At 34.0% G+C, this 23,116-nt stretch overlaps 1 protein-coding gene across 2 annotated transcripts in view; it reads right to left on the bottom strand.

Annotated features, from left to right (window-relative positions):
• The window catches only part of LOC133517126 (uncharacterized), a 99,306-nt gene extending 77,357 nt beyond the window's left edge, over positions 1 to 21,949 (bottom strand). The window contains exon 1 of one of the 2 annotated variants that reach the window (XM_061850287.1): positions 20,918 to 21,949. In XM_061850287.1, coding sequence (XP_061706271.1) covers positions 20,918 to 21,014 — 97 coding nt within the window. In that variant the 5' untranslated portion in view covers positions 21,015 to 21,949. The remainder of the gene's footprint in view (positions 1 to 20,917) is intronic. The other variant, XM_061850286.1, reaches the window with a different exon arrangement.
• Between the last annotated feature and the right edge of the window lie 1,167 nt (positions 21,950 to 23,116).

Here is a 23,116-nt window from a genome sequence, read left to right as displayed (position 1 = left end):
TTCAAGCGCATGTTGCGCAAGCATCTGTTTGACAAGGTTCAAAGATCGTCCTCATGATGTTTCACAATGGGTATATATTTATATATGTATGTATTTATATTTATGTATCATATTATTTATGTACGTATAATTTTATATAATTTTGTGATAAAATTTTTTGTCATTTTACTCTGTATTCTGACCCTGCACCAATTAGGATCTTTCGGTTTGGCTCATGGTTGACTGGTAGAGAATGCCTTCTGGCATTAAGTCCGCCATTTGTACTCTTCATGTATTGTGCAATTAAGTTTAAATAAAAAAAGAAAAAAAAAGAAAAGGCAAATTTGCTTAATCAGTAATTAAACTACTAGACGTATTAACATGACTTTTTTCTTATGACTAACTTGCAATCGGAGACATGGTATTGTATGTCTGACACTGATTTAAACTTGCACGATTTTTACACATTATAAACTAAAAAAAAGGGGCTTAATCGCGTATTAAGTTTTGAGTTCTTCTCCGAGTCCACGGGGACAACGCCGTCCTCGAGACGCCGCGTCGGAGAATGTATTAGTTAATAATGGTATGTCTGGTTATAATAACCCATACTTAACTAAAAACATTAAATTGAAATATTTATTAAAAACACATATTTAGGGAAACTGCAATCATTTTAAAATGATTTGTTTTTTTTTTGTGATTGAGTATGAAAATCAGCGGGATTGCCTCCTACTTTTTTACATTTTCATTCTAAAACTGCCAATAGTCAATAGCATTACTCATATAGCCAATGAAACTGATTAGAAATTAAATAATATGTAAATAACAATTGAATAAGCAGAATATAGCAAGTTTTATCGTACATTTTACTTTATTTACATGAATAATGCCAAATAATTTTAAATACCCATTAAGGGCCTGTTTCACAATATCCAAGTAAAGTGGATAACTAATTAACAAATAAATAAAAACTTCCTGCTAAACTTAACACTTTATCTACCAGTACCACTTACTGTGACTTACTTGAAGATTGTGAAACGCCAACGACGATGACTTTATTCGTGAGATAAGTGGCAAATAGCTTATTCAGGACTTTACTTGGACATTGTGAAACAGGCCCTTGATGTCGTAATAATGTTTAACTGTGGCTGTACATTTTTTCACTATGAAGAAAGAAGACTTTGCGATAACTCACAAATAGCTAAACTGATCAAGTTCGCTATAGTTTTCATTCAATATCTTTCTTAGCTCTATTTCCACGATTTTATTAATTTGTATATCCATGCTAAATTGCAGCTTTCTAGCACTAACAGCCATGGAGCAAAGCCTCGGACAGACAGACAGACGGACATGGCGAAACTATAGGGTCCCTAGTTGACTACGTAAGTAACTCTACAAAAGATCGCACTAAAATTTCGTTTGAATTTTGATTACTTTTGGTAAAAAAAAGTTTTGCAATCTAGTTTAATATTCTGTCTACGTTTGTTAAAAATGATCGGGCCCAGGTTCGGAAGCTTTACGGTAAATTGGGTTGGATTCGTTTATTGTTACTCTACTACATTACACTTGAATAAGGGAACGGATGTATTAATAATTTTGTTTAAAGATAATTGGCTTTCGAATATGGAAAGCAGATAAAGTTTTAAAATGTTTTATAACTAATATAATTTTTTTAGGTAGGTTTATGGTAGTATTAGTTAGTAGAAGAAAATATATTATTACAACATCGAAGTACGTGATTGATTGTAAAATCAATAACTACTACGCCATGGATACTGTAAAATTGCATTTACTCATATATACATAATTATTTATATACCTAACTAAATTAATTTGTAATGATTGTCAGAGTAGACAAAAATTAATTATTCGCAACTTTAAAGCGGAATACGTTATTGCTGTACAGTCAATACAATGCAAACATTTCACACAAAACGTAGCACAATGGGCACTGAAAAGGAAGATAAACGTAGCAGCTTTAATGTCGCGCTCGCAATGGACATGTCCGGTATGTGTCGGCGGGTGTTTTTTCGGACTATTTTAATAAAACGAGGTAATGACTTAGTTAAATGATGTGTTTGCTTCGTTTTCAGAAGCGGTCTGCGTTGCAAATGGGGCAGTTAAGAATGGTAGAGATTAACGTTTATTTTATGTGGGGTAGATACTCTTAGCATATATATGTCGTTGTAATTTGCTCGAATGTTTCTTTATTTCACATAATTTATCATTTTTAAAATTAGAAATTTATAGGCCGATTCGATCTTACTTTTGAGATCCATAGTGAATTTTACTAAAATCTAAATACTGCTTAACGTAACGTATCAATAAGGTATAAACATTTAAAATTCTTTGATTTAAATGTTTGTCCCTAATTTAATACTATAATTTAATATACTTACGAATTAGAATAATAGGTATTTAATTAAATTTATTTCTATTTAAAAATAAGTTTAATTAAATACTAAACAAAAAGTCTAGTCCAGTACCGCTTATCAACCATTTCCTTCAGCGGATCCTTAATTACTTCGGACACGTGGACAGACGGAAACCTTAAAGATTCTAATTACATTTTTAAAATTCTAACTTAAACATGGGAAAAGAGACACAGAGGGTCATTTTAGTACAGAAAATGTACCAGTTTCTACTATAAATAATTGACATGTAACATTAATATTATACAATAAATGATTATGATTATGATTATATGTAGAATTCTTGCATCGTTGACTATAAATCGCAAAAGTGGTAGTGGATGGCCAGCGAATATAATAACCAAGGCAAGCCTGCATTGACTCCAAAGCAATTTTAATTATAGGAATTCCATGATCCAACGAGATGCCGCCAAAATTTTTAAGTGTTACCAACCGTTTATTTGTCGATCATTCAAAAATATAGGTCTGGAATGCTGCTAGAAGGTAAGATCCCCGGAATACACTAATCAGTAAAAATCGGTCATTATGTGTAAGAACTATGGATCGCAGCATACTAGGACGGATTGACCGAATCCGTAACTCTACGCTGCGCTCGAAAACACGCATTAATGATGTTGGAGTTAAGACCGCCAAGTTGAAATGGGACTGGGCCAGCCATATCTGCCGCATGCATCCACAGAGGTGGGCCAAAATAGCCACGGTATGGGTGCCGCAAGACGGGCGAGGATCGGGTAGGCCCAGACGGAGATGGCGGGACGACCTGGACGCATATCTCAACAAACTGTCCGGAGATTGCTCAAAACCGAGACAAGTGGAAATCGAGGAAGGAGGCCTTTGCCCAGCAGTGAGCGCCGTATAGGCTTATAATATATAAACTGATACACCTGGAAATGGTTGATACTGTGCTAGCAATAATTCTACAATACGAGGCAAAATCAAAGGCACGTATTATAGACAAGTTTGAGCAGACATACATTACAATTCTTGGAATCTCCAATAACATACAATTTTTATCTAAGAAAGTCCCAAATCCCACAAACCTTCCACAATGTCGGCAGATTGATAGTTTTTTTGGCTGTTGAGTTAGTTGAGTGTACAAAAATAATGGGATAAGTGAAAATTGTGCCCAGCTAATAAAAATTACTAAGACTTGTATTCCAAAAATGGACAAAAACGGTGTCCAATGGTCTTATTCGAACTTTATATCTAGACATCGTAAAAAGTTATATGAGTATTTTTTCACAGCTCTTAAATATTCTAATTTTTTTGTTATCACCCGTTACGTGAATTTTGTTTTTCGTCGTGAACTGTGCCACAATCACTTGTTTTGTTCTACACACTTCAGGTTTTCTATCAGTTTATTTATGCAACACGACCAATGTAATGGAAATGGCAACTAATATAGTCGGTAAAATCACCCCGTTTAATGTCGCATCGGACATATCCAGTTTGCTGGCATTACAGAGCGATGAGCTCGCAAAACTGGGAATTATAGAGCTCTGCGACATCCTGGGCATACAAATAAGTTGACCGATATTGCTACGTCCGAAAATAGGAACAAATACGACCCTGGTTTATTATGTATGGTAACATCCGCGGAACATTATCAGTGAGAAAACAGCATTATTATTTTAAATCAAGAGGATTCGTTTTTATACAATGTATTTAGACAGCTATTGTGGAGCCGTTAATTCGTGTTTTTTAACCATTTTTAGATAGCATCCATTTAAAGATTTAAGGCGCCAAACATGGCTAAGCTCATTAAACTTATCATTACCTGTGCAAATATCGGTCGCGCATGTGTTAAAGTATATGAAATATAATAAAATACAGTTTTAGACGATTAATTAATTAATTTTGAAGTAGGTGTGGATATTTTCTGTAAAATTTAAAAATTACATTGACGCGCTAATTTTTAAGCTAGGTACCGATTGACACCTTTATGACTCATGTGTGACTGATATTTGGAGAGATTTATTATTTGAACAAGTGTGGCCGTATTAGGCGTCATAAAACTTTAAAAAGAGGTGCAATTTAAGAATGGCTGAGAAAAACAAAGGGTATGACAAATAAAATTTATCGTTCTAAACGTGGTTAGCAGCTCCACTATATCTATCCTCACATATTATATAAGTGGAGTCAATAGCAAGAGAGAAATGTTGAACACATAACACATAAGTTAAGTATGAGATTTTTAAGAGGATGCGGGAGCTGAGACTTAAATATTTTAGGTGAACATATTCGACTCGGTAACGGAAGCGGCTCCTAAAACTAGTACGATAAGGACAACGCTAGGTTAGGCGAAAAATCCTGCGTAAAAATCTCAAAAACGATGTTTCGTACCCGACTATTTCCTCCTACAAAACCTAACCAAATGTAACGAAATTTGTGATCTAAATGCTAATGAAATTATCTGTGGCAGATTGTTTTGCTTTTTAGGCTAATTGGTGTCCGTTTTGAATATCATGCTTCACTTTGCGGCGTGCATTAGTGCCTTCAAAAACAAAAATATCAAAAAAAGCAAAACAGTCCATATAATCTGTGTTGAAAAAAAAAACATTTCAAACCCACGGAAGAAACAGTCGAGTGTTGAATGGACAAATGACCACTCCTGTTACCTCTTAATAATGTTACCTACTGCCATATATCGAATCCGAAGTTGGCTACAGAAGTACATAATTTGTCAATCATGAATTCCACATGCATTGGTAGCTTACGGCAAAACTGAACAAGTTGTTGTTACAACTAAGTTTACCGCTAAATTCACCCCACAATTCGAATGCATTTGCCTGGTTTAACAAGGGTATCCTGGTGTAAAGCTGCTAACCTAACATGAATTACTATAGTGTCACTACGGTGGACTCAACTCATTACCACAATGCAGAATACAAAAACAACAGTAACTAGTGGCTCTGTTAGCTGTAGACCTCGCGATAAGCTTCATAAGCTTAAAAAAATGTAAAAATAAAAAATACTTACGTTTTCTCATAATAACAGCGAACAAAACTGGTCTAAAGTGCCATAGTGCCACTGGCACTCAATTCCTTTATATATGCCAAATTCCGCCATTCTGACCATTTTCCAAAAAACGATACGACAGAAATTTTTTATCTAACTACTGAATCTCCTTACAAATTTTCACTAGATCGGTTGAGAAAAGCGACCTGCACATGAATCCATCCGGACATGAAATAAATGTTTTACCTTAACAGCTCGAACAAGGGTAATTTGCTGTTTAAAAATAGTCAGCAGAATCACATTTTGCTCACTGAGAGAGAGAAAATAACATTCAAGTGACCTTTATATTCGAATGTCATTTCAACGTACGGGGCCTAACACAAGTTCGAAATATTTGGATTCTATTGTATTTGTCCCTTTCACGTCATTAGCAAAAAGAAAGAGACAAAAAAGTTCATACGTAATTCAACGGTATATGACAGTTTATAATAGTCCCCCTAAATAAGTCAGACCGCTTCATTCAAAATACCCTACGAGTCTTCATTCGTAATAATTAATTAATGAAATAAAAGTTTAAAATTTAATAAAAGCACCATATTTTACGTATTTTATTATACAATCAAAACAATGAACTTAAAAAAATACAAAGATTATTACGCAAAGTAAATACTTCTACTTTTAATGATCTCTGCTATAGTTGACAACTAGTAGTATCCACAATTCGGAGCGTATCTTTCAAAGTTTCTTTTTTACAAAAAAAAGTTTTCTTTTGAACTGTAAATTTTTATGTTCGTTATTTCATTATTTCCGTATTATTTTATTGAAATTTCTTTCATTTTGTTTTATTCCGGTAATTAAACATAATTGTTAGAATACCTTAAGAAAACATGAGTGAAATAGTGATAAAGAGGGATTAAATTTTTTCAGGATGTATTTTTACCTTCCAAATGTGTTCTCACTGCTGACGTGAAAAGTCTTGTGTACTACACGAGATCAAAGTTATTTACATCTTGTGCGCTTTTGAGTCCCTTACTACGCTCAAGATTCTAAATTAGATACACGAGTGTAGCGAGAGAATCTTTCGCTTGCACGGGACTCAAAATAAGCGGGACTCGAAGAAATATCAAACTTTGCTCTCTTGTTGCACAAATAACTATTGCCCCAGATGAAACAGAGTTCTTCTCTTACGCTCGGTCAATAAACGGTTATTTTAGTTTTGACTAGCGGATAAGACGATAAATTATTATGCTATGATAAGAAAAAAGTTTAGCAAATATGTAGACCAGTGACCGTACTCGATAAAATGGCCATCGCTGGACATTGGACAGCGTTAAAAATGTGTTTTATGGCTGGGCCATGTTGTGCTTGACAGTAATGGCCGCTTGTGAAATATAAGGCTTTTCAAAAATGTGTCAGAGAAATTTTGAACAGATCGTGCGTGCGAGTAACTATCGCTTAGTCAAAGTGTGTCGGATATTTCGCAAGTAAGTGGGTCCAGAATTTGGGTAAGTACCTATAAAAAGCGGCCAAGTGCGAGTCGGACTCGCGCATGAAGGGTTCCGTACCATTTAAGACGTATTAAAAAAAAAATCTACTTGCTAGATCTTGTTCAACATTTTACCACTTTGGACACACATTTTACCACTTTGGGACTGTCTCTCGCGCAAACTATTCAGTTTAGAAAAAAATGATGTTAGAAACCTAAATATCATTTTTGAAGACCTATCCATAGATACCCCACACGTATGGGTTTGATGAAAAAAATTTTTTTTTTAATTTATTGACGTATTAAAAAAAAACTATTCACTAGATCTCGTTCAAACCAATTTTCGGTGGAAGTTTGCATGGTAATGTATATCATATATTTTTTTTAGATTTTTCATTCTGTTATTTTAGAAGTTACAGGGGGGGGGGACACACATTTTTTCACTTTGGAAGTGTCTCTCGCGCAAACTATTCAGATTAGAAAAAAATGATATTAGAAACCTAAATATCATTTTTGAAGACCTATCCATAGATACCCCACACGTATGGGTTTGATGAAAAAATTTTTTTTTTTAATTTTTATGACGTATTAAAAAAAAACTACTTACTAGATCTCGTTCGAACCAATTTTCGGTGGAAGTTTGCATGGCAATGTATATCATATATTTTTTTTAGATTTTTCATTCTGTTATTTTAGAAGTTACAGGGGGGGGGACACACATTTTTTCACTTTGGAAGTGTCTCTCGCGCAAACTATTCAGTTTAGAAAAAAATGATATTAGAAACCTAAATATCATTTTTGAAGACCTATCCATAGATACCCCACACGTATGGGTTTGATGAAAAAATTTTTTTTTTTTAATTTTTATGACGTATTAAAAAAAAACTACTTACTAGATCTCGTTCGAACCAATTTTCGGTGGAAGTTTGCATGGCAATGTATATCATATATTTTTTTTAGATTTTTCATTCTGTTATTTTAGAAGTTACGGGGGGGGGGACACACTTTTTACCACTTTGGAAGTGTCTCTCGCGCAAACTTTTCAGTTTAGAAAAAAATGATATTAGAAACCTCAATATCATTTTTAAAGACCTATCCATAGATACCCCACACGTATGAGTTTGATGAAAAAAGATTTTTTGAGTTTCAGTTCTAAGTATGGGGAACCCCCAAAATTTATTGTTTTTTTTCTATTTTTGTGTGAACATCATAATGCGGTTCATAGAATACATCTACTTACCAAGTTTGAACAGTATAGCTTTTATAGTTTCGGAAAAAAGTGGCTGTGACAGAATCGGACAGACAGACGGACATGACGAATCTATAAGGGTTCCGTTTTTTGCCATTTGGCTACGGAACCCTAAAAATGATGACACCACCTTAATGTTAATTTAATGAAATGTACTGAATAAGTAGAGTTAGCATCAAATAGATAGTTGGTAAGTACAGGGGGCCGACATAATGTATGTACCTGTAAACGCCTATTTAACTTATGTGCCTAATATTCTGTGAATAATTTTTTTATGAATACATAATACTATGTTTTATGAATAAAAATCTGAATCTGAATTTAATGTAATTATTATTATACGTTTCTTTATTTATATTAGTATTTAGTCTAAACCATAATTGATATAATGCCTACTCTTATAATCATAATTTATTTTAACTAGTATAAAGACATATTGTACGAATGCGAGTGAACGATGAGATGACGGGTGACAGAAAGATATGGAAAAGACATGCTGCGCCGATCCCAAATGAATGGTATAAGGGCAAGCGAATGATGATAAAGACATATTGTATGCCGTCAAAAACATAACGCAACTCAGTTCTTCTATCGTAAAAAGTTGGGGGTTCCATGTTATTAAAGATGAATATACATATAAATAAATAAATCTATAAATATTTTGGGACATTATTACACAAATTCACTAAGTCCCACAGTAAGCTCACTATTACACTAGTCGGTTAATTTATTTAGACCCTACTTAAGAGACCTTTTGCCTTAAGTTATTAAGTAACCTAACAACATCTTATAGTGAACATATCAATATTTTAGAAATCCTTTATGTTAATTTATGTTTTAAATAAATAGATTTACTTGGCAATCGCACTTAACAATCAAATTTAGTATAATATGTATTACTTGTGAGATAGATTGTGTTTTCATGCGTTTTTATCAAAATTAATATATATATGTTGAATAACTTCATAAAATGACTGATGTAATGAAAACTGGCCAAGTCAAATCTAACCTACTTTAAGATCTCACATTTTTTTTAAATAACAGCAATTGTTATAGGTAGGTATCCAATAAAGCAAAGAAATAGAGTTTAATACTTGTTCATAATGTTATTTTTTCTTATAAATACATATTTGGATTTTGCATAGAACTTGGCACTCATTTAGATCTCCATTCTTTTTGCGGCGAAGCCCACAGCCAAGCATAATTTTTGTATTGAACTTGGCTCTCCTTTTTTACATTTATGTTTTTGGTGGGATATACAGGTACACTGATTCATTCATTGCAAATGTAATCCTATACTTTTATTTGGGGAAGTTATCTATGCAGTTGTTGTATAACTGGACCGAAATTGCAAAATACATCAGTTTTTCCTTGATTTATATAATAAACACTCATTGTATTCTAAATTTGAAGCTTCTATGTCTGCTAGAAGTTCCTTAGAGTTTTGAAGATCGGTCAGTCAGTGAGTGAGTGACAAAATTAAGATACTTTGACTTGTTATAATTCTTAAACTACTGGTTTAAATTGAATGAAATTTGAAATTTACTGTGTTCATATAATGCCTGCTTGGTTACTGAAAATTCAGGCTTCTAGTTTTATTCACAACGAAGTTATAGGGGGGCGTAAATAGCCTCGAGTCGAGAAAAGGATGGTACGGCCGTGCCGCTTTTTTGCTCGACTTGGCGGGAGCACTGTCGTGCCTCCAGATAATGGTTGTTAATATATTATATTTTATATAACGTAATACTTTGTGCAATCATAAACATTTTTTCATACGGGGTCGTAGTTTTAACCAAACTTAACCCACTATTTGCTTCATTTTCGTTTATGTGGGGTCACAGATTTATCCTGACCTGTTGAGATCTACAATCTACATATAGTTAAATAATGTCACTAGTTATCACAATAGATTTTAGAGTATGTAATAAATATGGCAGTGTATATAAGACAAAGTATACAGGAAAGTTAAGTACACCCTGTAACCATTATACCCAAAATTACGTTATGTATATCGTTGATTAGGAATATTGTAGTATGCCTTTTATTACGTTATTCAAAATCACGATATATCAAACTATAGTACCCATATGAAAAGTAATAAAAAAAGGAAGTGCACCCATTATACATATTCGTAATCCCCGAATAAAAAGGTTTCCATTTATTTATTTTGTATATTCTTTTCCACATGGCCGTGTTCCCACGGAGTTGGCCAAAAATGTAACAAACACTGTCCCTCCGGACAAAATCCGTTTTCGCCTCCTTCACTGAGCAATCGAACCAATGGATTCTTACAAGTCCACGTACGTATTTTAATATTCATGAGCGTGGGATATCATTTTGGAAGGAACAAAATGATCGCATAAAAAATGCATGAATTGGAAACGATCCATATTTACCAGATATTTACTGACTTAGTAACATTGTGCACAAAGTTCGGTTTCAGCCCATGGACTGACGATGTTTTTGGTACAAATGTAAAAATTGGTTATAATAACAGTTTGTTATTGATATTTTAATACTCGCAGTACATTTCGCTCATACTTATAGTATACTACTACTAAGATTTTGTTTTTACTTAGAAGTAGTATATAATATAGTACTCGGGGAGTGATCTCAAAATGATATGAAATTAACATGAAAATGTTTCTTCAAACAAATTCAAAAGTCAAAAAAATATTCTATAAGTTGGCATCAAGGGCTCTTTTACAAGCCAATGCAACATTTAGAGTAACATCATATAGTGACATGAAAAATAAATAACAACATTTATAAAATACAACAGCCAATACCTGGGTAAACATTACATTATAATACCTAATCTTAAAATAAATAATTACTGCAATACAACAGAGATGTATAGTGTCTATGGATAAAAAAAACATTAAATCTGGAGATGTAAAAGGTCCCCAATGTCAGAGGACTAATACTAATAAGATTTGGAGGTGTAAAGTCTCTCCAAGTGTCAAAATAAATTTTATACTAAATAAATAAAACGCGGCTGGACTGTTAAGCTAACCTTTGTCTCTGAAACCTTTGACTGATTTGAGAATTATATCTGAAAGATTCTGACAAATATTGATATAGTTAAACCTCAATATTTATTAATATTTAAACCTTAATTTTTTTGCGTGTGAAGATCGGTATAAAAATAAATAATATAATTTATATCAATTAACACGGAATCTGAAAAAAAAACAGCGTATTATACCTATCATTGTTCTGACCTCCTACTGTTTTTTATCTATTCTTAGAATATAATGGAGTCAGCGGGAGTCGAGAGGTGGAAATAAAAACTTTACAGCCTGCAAATATATTGTGAAGTAGTTGCGATAAACTTGAGCCTCTTTATGCTTTCCTGAAGTCCATAAAACTGTACTTATTTTATAAATTATGGTTTGCCCAAGCGTTAACAGTAGGATTTTCTTTTAGCACTTAATTGTGTGATTTTTCAATTTATTCGAAGTATTTTTTTTTTTTTCCGCATTGGGCTAGCGTGGGGACTATAGCCCGAGCCCTCTCGCGCATGAGAGGAGGCCTGTGCCCAGCAGTGGGACGTATATAGGCTAAATTATTTTTATAATTATTATTATTATTTATATTTTATTGAGCACTAACCATTTAAACATGATGTTGAGTTGGAAAATAATATACCCAGGACTGTACATAATAACATTTCTGAAATTTGTAGGAAAATAACTATTATTAATATTTTTAATTGACAGAAGTTTTGCAAATATAAGGCGGAGGATTAGTAAATTTCTGCACCAAATATTTTAATTTAAAAAGAGTTACTCCGTCTTTGGACAACCGACAACTTACATATATTATATGTACTTAGTTTAGTAGTTTCTTAGTTATCAAATTGCCTATAACAGACGTAGGGCCAGGCAGACAGTCATACAAACAATTATATAAAGTTAAAAATCAAGGTAATTCATCTCTATGTCTCGCTTTAACCTGTTAGTTATCTTGCAAAGATAGTAGTCAACTAGTCACTATAGTACCTAATTACTTATGTAGGAACATATGTATGGCATCTATGCCGCTTTAATGTTTTATGATTATTTTCTTAATAGATATTATTTATTTTCTTAATAGTCATTTATTCGTGGCATTGAGCTAAGTATCGCAGGCGGGGACCAACACAGGGTTACTTATAGTCATTTTGGTTGTTGGACCCCGCCTGCGATACTTACCATCAACAACAATATTCTTGTTTCCCTCTTTTTTAGGGTGCAACTGGTTTTTTTTTTTATTTTTTATAATAACTAATTTTTTTATTTATAACTTTATGGTAACCCCAAAAAAACATCCTATAACACTCCCGTGATCAAGACGAATCTAACAATACCTCATAAATCCATCAAGCCGTTTGGGCTACAGGAGGCCACAAAAAAACAGACATACATACATAATTACATACATACACTCGAAAAACATTACCCTCCTCCCTTTAGCAGTCGGGTAAAAATGTCAGAATTTTGATCATAGGTTTTTTATGGTTGAATGCCAGGTATTACAATTTGACGTTTAAAAACAAAAGAAGGTTGCACCACAGGCCTTTGTATGTAAGGTTGTATGAAATTCCTCTACATAATCATCTTCACGCATCGCACCGGATATGTAGTATTTCCGGACTTAATTTTAAGTAATTCATGTCAACATTTCATTGCAAGTTTGAGAAAAAATATTTTAAACGGCTAATAAATTAATCAAATGAAGTAGGTATTTATAAACAGAAACTAAAAATAATAATTTATAAGCGTCAGTATTTTAAGAGTTAAACTCAATTATACCTACTTGAAAAAATACATTATGCCCGTGGACATAATATTGCTCATTCCATCTCAGTATGCTGGCATACAATAACACCGTCATTTTTTTTATTCATTAATAAAAATCGGGCGGGTCACGTCTACAGGATGTATCCGGATAGGTGGGCTGGACAAACCGAAAAAAGTTTTGTTTCAAATAAATTTTATAAATGTTTATCAAAAGCGCCAGGCTGTATCCATAACATGTGCAGCATACATATTCAGGTAACCTATACTTCGATCAGTTTTATGCGATACGGCTCGGATGGTATCACACGCTTTGATAAATACGGCCTATCACTCGGTAACCAAAAACAGAATCTACGTTATTTATGACTGGTTATAAACTCTCACGCCTGTTACCATAAATTTCCACTAGCATTGTGCTCTAGCTGCGTTTTTGCGTGTGCTCTAGCTTCGAACCGCACATTTGTGGGTATTTACATATATTATTACCGATTCAAATCTTAGAACTTGAACCACCTCAGTTATAGATAGTTAATAGATAGTCGTTTTTAATGTGCTTCACCAATAGTCTTCGATATAATAATTCAGTTGCAAAATAAATAATTAGTACTTGCCTTAAAATAGGTATACAAAAGCTCATCATCATAATTCATAAGAGTCTAGCTCGTGTCGGTGGAGTAACCGCCATTCTGTTCTTCTCTCTGCCACTGTTTTGAGCTCCTGATAAGTCACTACGTTGATGTTCTCCTTGGCTTGGTCCAAGAACGCACGTCTCGGTTTTCCCCTGCCTCTTTTTTTTCTATTCTTTCTTCAATTATTGACTTTATATAAGTATCGTGCCGTATCAGGTGCCCCAAAATGTTACCCCTTCTGTTTTCAATCGTTCTCAAAAGAGATCTCTTCTCACCTACCAAGTCTAATACTTCCATATTTGTTTTCCTCTCTTGCCAGCTTATACCTTCCATTCTTCTCCATGTCCACATTTCAAAAGCACTCAATCTGTCTCTATCTCGCTGAGTTAATATCCATATCTCGCTTCCATATAAAGCTATACTCCAGACGTAGACGTCTTGATAAATCGCTTTCTGATATTTCGGGATATATTTGCTTTGAATATCTGTTTTTGGTGTTAAAAGCTTTTTTAGCCATTGCTATGCGTGTGATGATACCTGAAGTGCATTCGGAGTTATATGTTATAATGCTTCCTAAGTATTTAAAACTTTTTACCCGCTCAATTACTGTATTTCTGATTTTTATAGGCTCTATTTTGTATTGGTGCTTGGATGTTATTAATGTTTTTGTTTTATTGATGTTGATCTTAAGTCCAAATTCAGTAAATATATTGTCCATTTCCATCACCAGCTGTTCTAATTCTATAGCATTTTCTGCTACTGCTGCTATGTCATCTGCAAACCTAACGAAATGAAACCTTTCCCCGTTAATTTTGACACCCCCTTTTCCTAAATCAACAATCTTTCTAATGGCGGTTTCTATAAATATATTAAAAATTAATGGCGAGAGTGGACAACCTTGACGCACTCCCTGTCTTACTTTCGCCTTTCCTTTTTCCTGTCCTATTTCTACTATTGTTTCCTGTTATTTGTACAATTCATGTATAAATCGTCTGTCTCTATAATCTATGCCTATAGTTTTCATAGTGTTAATTATCTTTATCCAGTCTATCTTATCAAATGCTTTCTCTAAATTTATAAATGCTATGTGGGTTTTAAGCCCTACGTCCTATCTTCTATCAATTATTAACCTAGGAACGAGAATGGCTTCCCTAGTTTCTTTATGTTGCCTGAACCCGTATTGGTCAGGCCCTAAATAGCTTTCAGCTATCGGTCTTATTCTACCCTGTATTATTTTCAAAAGTATTTCAGAGGCCTGTGACATAAGGCTCAATGTTCTATACTCTACGCATTTAAGTGTGTTTAATTTCTTAGGTATTATGATAGTTTTAATCACATGGAACTTCGCCTGTAGTGTACATATCCTTAACTATAGTAAATATTTCATTTTTCATGGAATCACACTATAATTTCTTAATAAGTTCAATGTAAAGTTGATCGTCTTTACCGTTCTGAATACTGTTAACTGCTCTATCAAATTCTTCTCTAATAATGTCTGGACCTAATCTATCCTCATCGAATACGGAATAGGAATTACGGTTCCTAAAACCTTGTCTGTTAAACCAGTACCTTCATATAAAATTTCAATGTATCTTATTCATCTTTGCAAAATATCTCCATTGTGTATTAAAATTTTACCGTTTTCATCTTTTATTGTAGCACTTTTTGTCCTGTGGTATTTTCCTGTCTCTAACTACCTTATAGGCTACATCTGTTTTCCCTTTTTTTCATACAATGTTCTATATTATAAGCCAGTAGATATACCTTTTGTGCCGCAAGTGAAGAACCTGGGGTAGATCATCGATAGTGGGCTGACCTGGGATCCTCAGGTGTCTGACGTTTGTCGTAGAGTGACCAATACTCTAAGAGCACTTTATCGGTTTAAACATTTTCTCCCGACCTGCACCAAGACTCTTCTTGTCCAAGCCCTCGTTCTGCCCATCCTGGATTATGCTGATGTGTGTTACATCAATCTCTCACAAGCTTACCTAACCAAGTTCGATCGGTTACTTAACAATTGCATCCGGTTTGTCTTTAGACTCCGAAAATACGACCATATCTCCGCTTATCGCAAAAAACTTAACTGGCTCCCTATTCGCGAACGTCGATCCTTACGTATTCTGTGCACTTTGTTTTCAATTTTATTTGATCCTTCAGCCCCTGATTACCTTCGTTCCAAATTCAAATTTGTTACTCCGCGCCCCGGCACTGATCCCCGAACCTCCCGTAGCCATCAACTTATTGTCCCTCGACATCGTGCAGGTTTCATGTCGAATTCCTTCAACATTCAGGCAATCCGGCTGTGGAATGATCTTCCTCTCTCTATGAGACAAGCCCAGAACAAATTCTCCTTCAAGCGCATGTTGCGCAAGCATCTGTTTGACAAGGTTCAAAGGTCGTCCTCATGATGTTTCACAATGGGTATATATTTATATATGTATGTATTTATATTTATGTACCATATTATTTATGTACGTATAATTTTATATAATTTTGTGATATTTTTTGTCATTTTACTCTGTATTCTGACCCTGCACCAATTAGGATCTTTCGGTTTGGCTCATGGTTGACTGGTAGAGAATGCCTTTTGGCATTAAGTCCGCCATTCGTACTCTTCATGTATTGTGCAATAAAGTTTAAATAAGTAAATAAATATATTATCACATGTTTTTTCAATGTCTGCGGCCTTTGCTTCTCTGCACTTTAAGGTTATTCTATGTGTAAGATATTTATACTGCCGTTTGCTTTCTTTATCTGTTCTATACAAACATACAAAAGCTGTAACGGCATTAAAATAATGCTCATATTGAAATATTTTGAGCCTCCAATTTTGTTGCAAAACTATTAGTTTAGTTTCTATTTATTTAAGCTACCGATATCCGAATAATTAGTTGACCGGTTAAATACGTGCCCTTTAGAAAAACCCTAAATATTGCTTGTTCTTAAGTAAAGGACTATTGGCATTCTTTGTAATTACTTACATACTTAATAATTGTATCATATTCTTAATAAGCTTGCAGCCGTAGGTTGCAGTTGGGCTACGACCGATGTGATTCCATGTTGAATTTTCAATATTCTAGCATTATTTTTGTTATAAATAAATATTTCACTTGAGTACATAATATATATTTAATTATATATATGTGCGTATGTTGTGTATATATGTAGGTATATATTTCTATTATTTTTATGTGTAAGTGTATAAATAAAATATTGTTATATTGTTTTGAATAACTTGATTTGTGTTTCATATTCCCTCTCGTTGTGTTCAATCTTGCACTAACTACAAGTTTCTGTTTGACCCAAAGGTTGACTGGTAGAGAATGCCTTAAGGCATTAAGTCCGTCATTTGTACAATTTTATATCGTGCAATAAAGTTTAAATAAATAAATAAATTTCAAAGGTATACAGGTTCAGTCAAATACTCTAAACATAGGTAGTGTTTTGTTATAGTTATAAAGTTAGCCCTTAAATGGATTTTGCCTGTTATAAAGGACATCTTATAAACATGATCACACCATTATTTTCCACGCTAGCAACGTGCTAGCAACGCTAGCAGAAATCGCCTTTTGCTTAAATATATTTTAGATGCATATTGAACCAAGTTTTTAGGAAGAAAAAAGTAAATGAATCACAATTAAATGCTTAATTTTGTTCAAAGTTCATCCTATTTTTGGCAATGTCCATCTGATAAGGACGTTTAAAGGGACTGAGCAAGCCGACAATGTCCATTATATTATAAGTGACGTTAAGAAACAAAAAAATAAGTACTGTTTTTTTTCTTGAAATTTCCCTTAATTAGTTCTAAACAGAGATCGGCGGGGGTGAGCTGTTTTAACGTTATCAATGTCATGTAGCTGTGTCATGTAGATGTTAATATGGATATGGAGTATCCATATATAAATAGTAAAAGAAGACAAGACTGAAATAATTACACTAAAATTAAAATTCATTACAAAATGAGTGCTAAGCTTTTTTATTTATTGTACATTTAATTTTCTGTGCTATTGTAATAAACAACTATAAGTTTTTCTATATTTTCAATTTTTAATTTGTTTCGCCTTGAGTTTTACTTGAGCTTTATTTGAGCAAAAATATCTTTCTATATCCACTGATGTGAGTGGAGTGAAATGGATATACAATAATAATTATATTATCTAAGGAAGTTTGCTTTAATACTAGATGAAACTTTTTTCTCACTTAAGCAGAAAGCTGTGCAAAATAGATTAATCACATTCCGTAGGTTTTGATTGCGACGAGACATGAAGGCAGCCGAAATAAAATAATTTAATTAGTTTATAATTATTGATTGCACATGGGGCATTTACCATTAAATGACAAGGTATGGCCATGTTATGCAAAAACTGAAAACAGCTCACCCCGCCGATCTCTGGTTCTACATCAACGTTACACTCATAGTTTTACTTTAAAGGTCGGTGCTTTAGTACCGTGACAACTTAAAACAAAATCTTCTTGCGTGTAATAAATAATATAAAATTCAATAGCTTCTTTTAGACAAGCGCTTGAGGAAGGTTATGAATAGATTCTAAAAAGACGACGAATACAGCCGAGAGGCCCGAGAGTTTTGCATTTAAGAAGCATTATTTTAGGAAGTATTACATTGCCTTGAACACTGTTAAAATTTTAAAACTCCAGGTTTTGTAGCATTGGAACTATTGGGATTCTAACTTCCCTATTTCCATTTGACTCGTGTTTAATGCTTGCTCCGATTTTACTCTGCTCTGCTATGCACTTTAAAATTATAGATAAATAATAGGTTCATATCAATCATAATATCTCTGTTTAGGTTATTTATTTGTTCTGACAGTAAATAAGAGTTGCTAGGTAACATTAACAACCATGTAATCACATTATGAATAAAAAAAATCGGCCAAGAGCATATCGGGCCATGCTCAGAGTAGGGTTCCGTAGTTAATCTTCCGTCAAAATAAGCTAAACTGGAACTTAAAGTATAGTAGATTATTAACCAAGGGATGAACTTTAGATTACGTCTTTTTACTATGAAGGGGAAACTTTTTGCGATAACTCAAAAACAGCTAAACTGATCATGTCCGCTATAGTTTTCATTTAATGTCTTTTTTAAGCTCTACTTCCACGATTATTTTTCATATTTTTTGACCTATGGTTCAAAAGTTAGAGGGGGGGGACATATATATTTTTTCCGTCGGAGCGATTATCTCCGAATATATTCACTTTATCAAAAAATGTTTGTTGAAGACCCCTATTAGTTTTGAAAGACCTTTCATTTCATCCCTACTTTACAAAAACATTTCATCCCCACTTTACGTGTAGGGGAGGTACCCTAAAAAAATATTTTTAGATTTTATTCTACGACTTTGCACTTTGTCGGCTTTATTGATTTATATATCCATGCCAAATTTCAGCTTTCTAGCACTAACGGCCACGGAGCAAAGCCTCGGACAGACAGACGGACATGGCGAAACTATAAGGGTTCCTAGTTGACTACGGAACCCTAAAAAGGTCTAGACATACTTACGAGGTATAAGGTTGCATTATTCTGGCCTTCATACTTTGTATTCTCATGCCTTTAAATTATATCAATTTTATATCGATATCAGTACCCCTAGTGTAACTTTGATCGACATCATAACGTGACGAACGCGTTTGCGTTAAGTGTCATTTTGTATGAGATTTTTGACTTTCCAAAACGTCCCGCTTGGCGCGCTGTTCAAAAACCCATACAAAATGAGACTAAACGCAAACGCGTACGTCACGTTTCAAAATCGAATCTAGTTACACTAGGGGTACTGGTTATAATGATATCTGGTAACGTAATTTGCATATCGGAAGTCAACTTCAACTTCTTCACTAGCATTTAACTATAGAAAAATAATATAAAATTACGAAAGAAATAAATCGAAGTTATGTGGATTTTTGACTCGAATAAGAAAACAACGGGCACCTACAGAACAAACCTACTTAACATTTCGGATGCCGTAGGAAAATAAAGTCCTGAAATGTAGAAAACGGGTTCGCTAGTAGTTTCCTAGAAACAAGATACCTATTTCTGGGTCTCATTAAAAAAACAGACAAACAGACAGTGAGCAAATTTTTTTTGCTTAAAAAAGATTTACAGATATAAGTGGGTATAAGTAGTAGGAACTTTTAAATCTCCAAATGTTACTTGAGAGCACTTCGTATTATTTGGACATAAGTACCTAATTACTTATAGCTTGCATTTTCTTTGTAGTTATTTGCGATAGTCATTGTTTACCACCTACGCACTTTTAATCAACTTATCATACCTTTTATTTATTACTTATACATATAGAGATAAGTTTCCTTTAATTTTGTTTTTATATTTCCTTTTCTTGCTGCGTTGGGTAGATACAATAGTGATTACTATTATGTATATAATAAAAAAGGAAACAATTTTATTGGAAGAAAGTATATTTCCCTTAAAATTTTGTTTTCTATTTTTGCCTTATGTTATACGTGATTTTGTAACAGCAATACAGAAAATGTACAACTAAAACACTAAAAAGCATATCTCATTATGGGGTTCCTGAGGGTTATAACACTTATAACGTAAAATATTTCACTATGCTTGTTAAAATCACGGTTTTTTCATTTATTCCATAGAACTTGATTAAATATTAAATACTTGAATTAGACGTAATTTAAATATTAAACTTTATTTATTAAGTTCGTCTTTTGTACATTAAGCTTTTCGTTTTAAAAAATAAATAAATAAAGTACCGATGTTGCTGCAACACTTAAAACTGAACAAATGTTTTGAAAATATTTACACATATTGTTTAATTAAATGCACGAATTGAAGGTCATGAAGCAATTTTTTTATTACAAATATAAGAGTAAATCAATGAATTTAAGCTTAAAATCCCGCCCAACTCTCCTAAATAAATAATAATATTTTGACCTGTACCAAATGCAAACTAAACAAAATAAACATTTGCCTTCTTTGTAGAAAAAATATATAGGTACTTACGGATATCATAAGTAGATGAGTAAAACGTGCGTCGTTTTTTTAATTTAATTGGGGTACAAAAGCTTTAAGCTAAAAAAGCTTTATCAAAGCATATTCGTTGTTTCAAAGTTTGTATGTATTAAGTGTATAATGTAACTCCTAAAAATATTTTTTAAAAATTAAACAATTTTAAGTTATCATGTTAAATTAGACAACAACTCAATACATTCGTTTTTTAATTAAAGTAGATTAAAAGACAACAACACTGATCCAACTTATCTCCCGGTCATTCCTTTGCAACTTTGTTAGTATCTAACTAACAACCAAATCATTCAAGTATAGCAAAACACTCCAAACATAACGGTCTCGTGCACCGAAGCGTGTCGAGTTCCGTAGGGCTTTCATACCCAATTTGACCCTTCTAACTTACCATTAAAACAGGTAAGTAACCACAAAAGTGCGGTACAAAATTTGGCGAATGCGGGGCGCCTGTAATCCCGCCGTCGCACCATTTTTAACGACACCATCGAACCACCATGCCACTTATCCAGTACGGTTGCACTTGTTATTCACGAATGACGCAACCGAAGTTTAATGGGGAGCAGGCAGACGAACGCTCACCGCGACGAGAGGCAACAGACTGAGGCGCGATAGGGCTGCTTGCCTGACGGCGGGGGGTGTGTATCAACTCTGCATCCTCACTTCCCTCTAAACCACGTGCCGCGTTAGTCAATTTTCGTTTGAATTGCCGGCTACTTTGTATTTTTATTGTGGCCGTTAAACGAAACATCATTAGGAACGATCGGAGTTTATTGTTGCTCGCCACTGTTAATATAATTGAATAGTTCCTGTTCTGCGTTTTTCGGTTACAATTGCTTGTAAAAGCTGTTTTATATCTGAATGACAAAATTACGGAGAACGAGTTATTTATATGTATTTAACGAATGAAATACAAATAATTTATGGTTATAATTTATAGATGCATAAATCATAACCTTACGAGTTATACTTCTTACGAGTTTGTAGGTATGATCTAAATTTTTTTTTTTTTATACTACGTCGGTGGCAATCAAGCATACGGCCCGCCTGATGGTAAGCAGTGTCCGTAGCCTATGTACGCCTGCAACTCCAGAGGAGTTACATGCGCGTTGCCGACCCTAAACCCGCCCCCCCTCGTTGGCAACCTTACTCACCGGCAGGAACACAACACTATGAGTAGGGTCTAGTGTTATTTGGCTGCTGTTTTCTGTAAGGTGGAGGTATTTCCCCAGTTGGGCTCTGCTCTAGATCTGGAATGACATCCACTGGCTGTGCCCTACCACACAAAGCGAGATGACATTCGCAATGCCCATACCTCTCTTTTGGACGTAGTTTAAGGACGTACCCGGGTCCAAAAGTAAATAATTATATTATACAAACTTAAAAATATATCTTAACTAATGACCCATACAAAGAAATCGTAGGTTGGCAGGTACCTACTTATTGAAACTGCAAAATGTATTTATAATTTGAGTAGTAACTCGACTAGTTCCAAATAAATTAATATTTCAGATCTCGTATTGTACTTATATTTTTCTCACACTCGAACATTTAGCATAATTCGTAAACTCGATGTACATATATAAAAGTACAAATCTACGCAGTAAGCCAGCCCGGGCCTCTTGGTTTTCTGATAAAACTAAGGGCCTAGCACGGCACCGCAAACTTCGCCCATTGCGACCAACTTTGACGAGAGTTTCGAGGGCGTTGTCGTTATAAAATCGCCGTTATGTTATTCTTTTGGAGCAGATAGCGGGCCATGGGATGATTTCGTGTAAGTTAGCGAAAAGATGCTGTCTTTCGCTGCCAACTGTGAACGGGCGCGGCTTTTTAGTTCAACAGTTTAATAAGGTATTCAAGTACGGATATTTTTATTTAAATAAAACTAGGTCGAATTAAATGTATTTTCTATCATGCGAACACGACATGCGTATGTTGATGTTGACGGGGAGTGCACCGAGGAATTGTTCGGATTAATCCCTGCCGCTTCTTTCGGCCATCACCTTACGGGTCAACATTTCCATCTTCACGACTTAGATGATTTGTCCTCAACTGTGCGTTTCTCCAGAAACTTCCTGCTTCGCACAGCTAAATTATGTAATGATCGGTCGCCTGCGGTATTTCCGGACCAATGCGACCTTCAATTCAAACTTTCAAGAAAAAAACGTACTCAGGTTTCTAGTGGACATCCATGGGCGGCGGTAATCGCGAATATTTTTAACACTTACTCGTAAAAAATACCCTTATTGAGAAAGGATTTTATGAGACAAATGCTATGTAGAATTTTGGTTAGACATTTTTTTGTTGTGTTAAATAGGATTTTTTTTAAAGGGAAATATACTTTATACCCTTAAAATTATGTTTCCTTTTCTATTATAATAGTTATCACGATAATATCTACACAGCGCAGTAAGACAATATATAAAAACAAAATCAAAGGAAACTTCTCTAAATGTAGAAATAAAAAAGTCTAGGATAAGTTGGTTCAGCGTGGGTTGGTGGTACTCAATGCCTATCGCAAATAACTACACAGAAAATGCACGGTATAAGTAATTAGGTACTTTTTTCACACGTCCCAATAAAACGAAGA

This window comes from Cydia pomonella, chromosome 4 (genome assembly GCF_033807575.1).
Source record: "Cydia pomonella isolate Wapato2018A chromosome 4, ilCydPomo1, whole genome shotgun sequence".
NCBI classification, from domain to species: domain Eukaryota; kingdom Metazoa; phylum Arthropoda; class Insecta; order Lepidoptera; family Tortricidae; genus Cydia; species Cydia pomonella.
The sequence above is the reverse complement of the archived record's forward strand: the minus strand, read 5'-3'. Positions and strand labels throughout refer to the sequence as shown.